The 3,936-nt window shown below is 37.4% G+C and overlaps 1 protein-coding gene across 1 annotated transcript in view; it reads right to left on the bottom strand.

Moving 5' to 3' along the window:
* LOC106877446 (SCO-spondin) overlaps nt 1-3,936 on the bottom strand; it is a 28,737-nt gene that overhangs the window by 19,601 nt on the left and 5,200 nt on the right. The window contains exons 3-5 of the mRNA XM_014926351.2: nt 3,546-3,637; nt 2,767-2,816; nt 255-599 (exon numbers count right to left, since the gene is read on the bottom strand). Of these exons, the coding sequence (XP_014781837.2) occupies nt 255-599; nt 2,767-2,816; nt 3,546-3,637 (487 nt within the window). The remainder of the gene's footprint in view (nt 1-254; nt 600-2,766; nt 2,817-3,545; nt 3,638-3,936) is intronic.

The following is a 3,936-nucleotide window of genomic DNA, read 5'->3' as shown; positions in this document are numbered from 1 at the left end:
AACGTGGCAATTAAATAAATCATTCACCAAATTATTTTATTTCATTGTTTATATTCTATTTTTAATTTCATTTTAGTTAAATATTAACCACATTTAGGAAAATATTGGAAAAGAAAACGAATCAAAGATGCATTCATGTTATTGGAAGCATGTTAAACAATTCAAATATTGATTAAACTGAGTTAGAAGAAACATCTTTATAGATTTTCTAGCAATAATTCTAGGAATATAAAAAGAAAATAGATGGTATTTACCTAAATCCCATTGAACTGTCAAACCAAATTTGGTGAGAATACTGAGGAAAATTCCACTTCTTTTTATCATAATGTTGGAAGAAATATATCCTTCTTCTGGTATTTCCACTTCATTTAATGTTGTCGGTTTGTCCTTGAATAAACTTATAACATTTCCTTTTAAAGTAACTGTAATCTCTTTTGTACAAGTCACACCAGTTAAGCCGCATTTCACATTTCTTGTGACGACTGAAAAAGTATTATCTTCACTTGATTGAGCCAATACATAAGCACAATCTCCTTGGAAGGAATAGAATTTACCATCAAATGTTTGGTAATGTGGGTCTCCAGAAACAAAGCAGGTTGCTAAAAAAAAAAATGGAAAGAATCTAGTAATTATTATTGTTTAAACCAGGGGTTTTCAAACTGTGGTCCCCGGACCACAGGGGTCGGCAAGGACAAGACAGGGGGTCCGTGGACAGCAAATACTTTTTATGGGCAATTTGATTCTATATATGTTTTTTAATCGAAATCTTTTAATTGACAATAAACCTATTTGTTAAATACTGTTAAATAAATAAATGTAAAAATATATGTTATTTTAAGCAAGTATAAATTTCATAAGCGTTTATGAGGGGGTCCCTAAGGTAAAGCCTGAAATAAAAAGGGGTCCGCAAGTCAAAAAGTTTGAAAACCCCTGGTTTAAACTACTGTCATGTTGATATCATTGACAACTCTCATTAAGTTTGTATCCCAACAGAAGGAAAAAGTAAATATCATATTTTATCCTTTCAACTAACAAAATCTAACAACAATCTTGAGATGGTAAGTGAAATAGCTCAACAAAACACAGCTTGGAAGAATTAAGAATTAACAGACACTGCCAGGAATACAAAGACATCGTTCCCCTCATTATCACTACCATCTTCAACACCACTTTTGGTAAGCCACCATCTGTAAATTCAGCTTCAACAGACAATATAATTGACCTTCTAGCACCTTCTAGCTAGAATTTTGTCTTGAGACTGAATGAAAGCAGAATAATAGAACAAAATGGTAAGTTTGCTTAAAGTTTAGATAACTATTGAAAAGGTTGCAAGACGCAACGAAAATTTTAGGAAAATAAAAATAATAAGTGGAAATTTTAAAGGTGAGTGTGTTAAATTTTAAGGCACAATAAGAAAATGACTCTCCCCAGACACAACAAGACAAAAAATAACATTAGACAACAAAGTCCTCATTACTCCAGGCAATAGTAAAGGTTGATCTCTTCTATCATAGTTCAACGTTTCTCATGGCACCAGCAGACAAAATGGGAAAAACAATGCCCTGCTTGACAGCGAGGGAGACGCGCTAGAACAGCCACTCTGTCTCACGGGGCTTGTGCTTGCAGACAACAATCTCTGCCCTGATAGTAGGGAGCAGGGATATGGTCCAGGAGCCAAGAACACTGAAGGTTTCAACTGCCACGGTCAACCTTAAACCTGTCCTTTTCTGAGTTAGTAGAAGTGAGGTACACCAGTGAATGTATTAAATTTTAGTAACTATGAATAGGAGAGATATATTTCTATTGTTATTGTTATGCACATGCATTATGGCACAGTGTGTTGTTTGTTGTTGGCACTCCATCGTTTACAACGTCGAGGGTTCCAGTTGATCCGATCAACGGAACAGCCTGCTCATGAAATTAACGTGCAAGTGGCTGAGCACTCCACAGACACGTGTACCCTTAACGTAGTTCTCGGGGATATTCAGCGTGACACAGTGTGACAAGGCTGACTCTTTGAATTACAGGCACAACAAAAACAGGAAGAAAGAGTGAGAGAAAGTTGTGGTGAAAGAGTACAGCAGGGTTCGCCACCATCCCCTGCCGGAGCCTCGTGGAGCTTTTAGGTGTTTTCGCTCAATAAACACTCACAACGCCCAGTCTGGGAATCGAAACCGCGATCCTATGACCACGAGTCCGCTGCCCTAACCACCGGGCCATTGCGTCTCCACACAGTGTGTTGTAGTGCTATGTCTTCATGGTATGGAGCCAGGTCTTCAAACAGCGAAGTGTGCTGAACATACTCTCGCTTGCAGCTTATTCTGTCTTTGCATCAAACGAAAGAACATTCAGCACACTTTGCCATTTGAAGACCTGGCTCTGCACCACAACGATGCAGCACTGACACACTGTGCCATAGTGCATGTGCATAAAAACTTGTGCAAGGAAAACGCTTTGCCACTGGGCCATTGCGCCTCCACTATCTCTTTATAAGAAAAGTTCAAGCAACAAGGACAAGAGTATAAAACTAATGAAATTAGGCATGTAAGAAAAACATAGATACATTCAGGGTCCTATATTGTCTTAGGATTGAGTGGCTTCAATGCTTCAGGTAACTCTGTTAACTTGTGGAGCTTTTTACCACAAGATTAACATCAGTAGAAGAAATTCTCTTCAAAATATACTACCTCTGTTCTATTAATTCTACACAGCGGAAGACTCCATAAAATGTATGTCACCATTTAAGAAATATATTTGAATTCTTACCTGGGCAGTCACCTACATCAGTATCTATCCAGGTAGCATTTCTACACTTTCTGAAAAACAAATACAAGAAAGGAATCATTGATAAAAGTTCGCTTATAAATTTTGGGTTTAAATAATAATTTTAATCTTCTACAAATAATTATGAGTCCTTTTGGCTTTGTCTTTTCCTTTGAGGCTCACAGATTGGTAGTCATAAGCCCAGTGGTTAGGGCAGTGGACTCGCAGTCATAGGATCGCGGTTTCGATTCCCAGACCGGGCATTGTGAGTGTTTATTGAGCGAAAACACCTAAAGCTCCACGAGGCTCCGGCAGGGGATGGTGGCGAACCCTGCTGTACTCTTTCACCACAACTTTCTTTCACTCTTACTTCCTGTTTCTGTTGTACCTGTATTTCAAAGGGTCAGCCTTGTCACATTGTGTCACGCTGAATATCCCCGAGAACTACGTTAAGGGTACACGTGTCTGTGGAGTGCTCAGCCACTTGCACGTTAATTTCACAAGCAGGCTGTTCTGTTGATCGGATCGACTGGAACCCTCGACGTCGTAAGCGACGGAGTGCCAACAACAACAACTTGATCAAAGCTGAGCTGGATTTCAGCAACAAAGCAAAAAGATTATTGTGGCAGAATTTGAATTTATGAAATAAAGGTCAGCAGGTCAGCATTTTTACCTTCTCTCTAGCACTATACCTCCAACAGTAGAAAATTGTTGGTAAATGTTAAATTTGAAATGTAATAACGAAGTTACATAGATTAAAATAGTTACTAAAAATAACTTACAGTTCTTTGCAACCAATTCTTTTAACTGATCCTGCATTTTCCCATGAATCTCCATAACGACAAGGACATTGCTGAGGTGGGACACAAAGGCCCTAAACAAAATTGTTAAAATTAATTTAGTTTTGTAAGTGAACAAGAAAATAGTTGGAATGGTAACATGTAGATGATCTTCAGTAATGGACAGTTGATATCAATTAGAATACTTTTGAAATGACAGCTAGCATTGCAGAGGTACTTAATAATGTTTACTTGCATTACTTCACATCTGCATCTACATTTAAAAATGTAGCTGTGATGGAATGATTTAAAAACATGAATTTTAAAAACTGTTATGTGATGGAATGATTTAAAAACATGAATTTTAAAAACTGTTATGTGATTGAATAATTTA

This window comes from Octopus bimaculoides, unplaced genomic scaffold (assembly GCF_001194135.2).
Source record: "Octopus bimaculoides isolate UCB-OBI-ISO-001 unplaced genomic scaffold, ASM119413v2 Scaffold_3603, whole genome shotgun sequence".
Lineage (NCBI taxonomy): Eukaryota > Metazoa > Mollusca > Cephalopoda > Octopoda > Octopodidae > Octopus > Octopus bimaculoides.
Note: the sequence above shows the minus strand (reverse complement) of the source record. Positions and strands in the feature narration are given on the sequence as shown.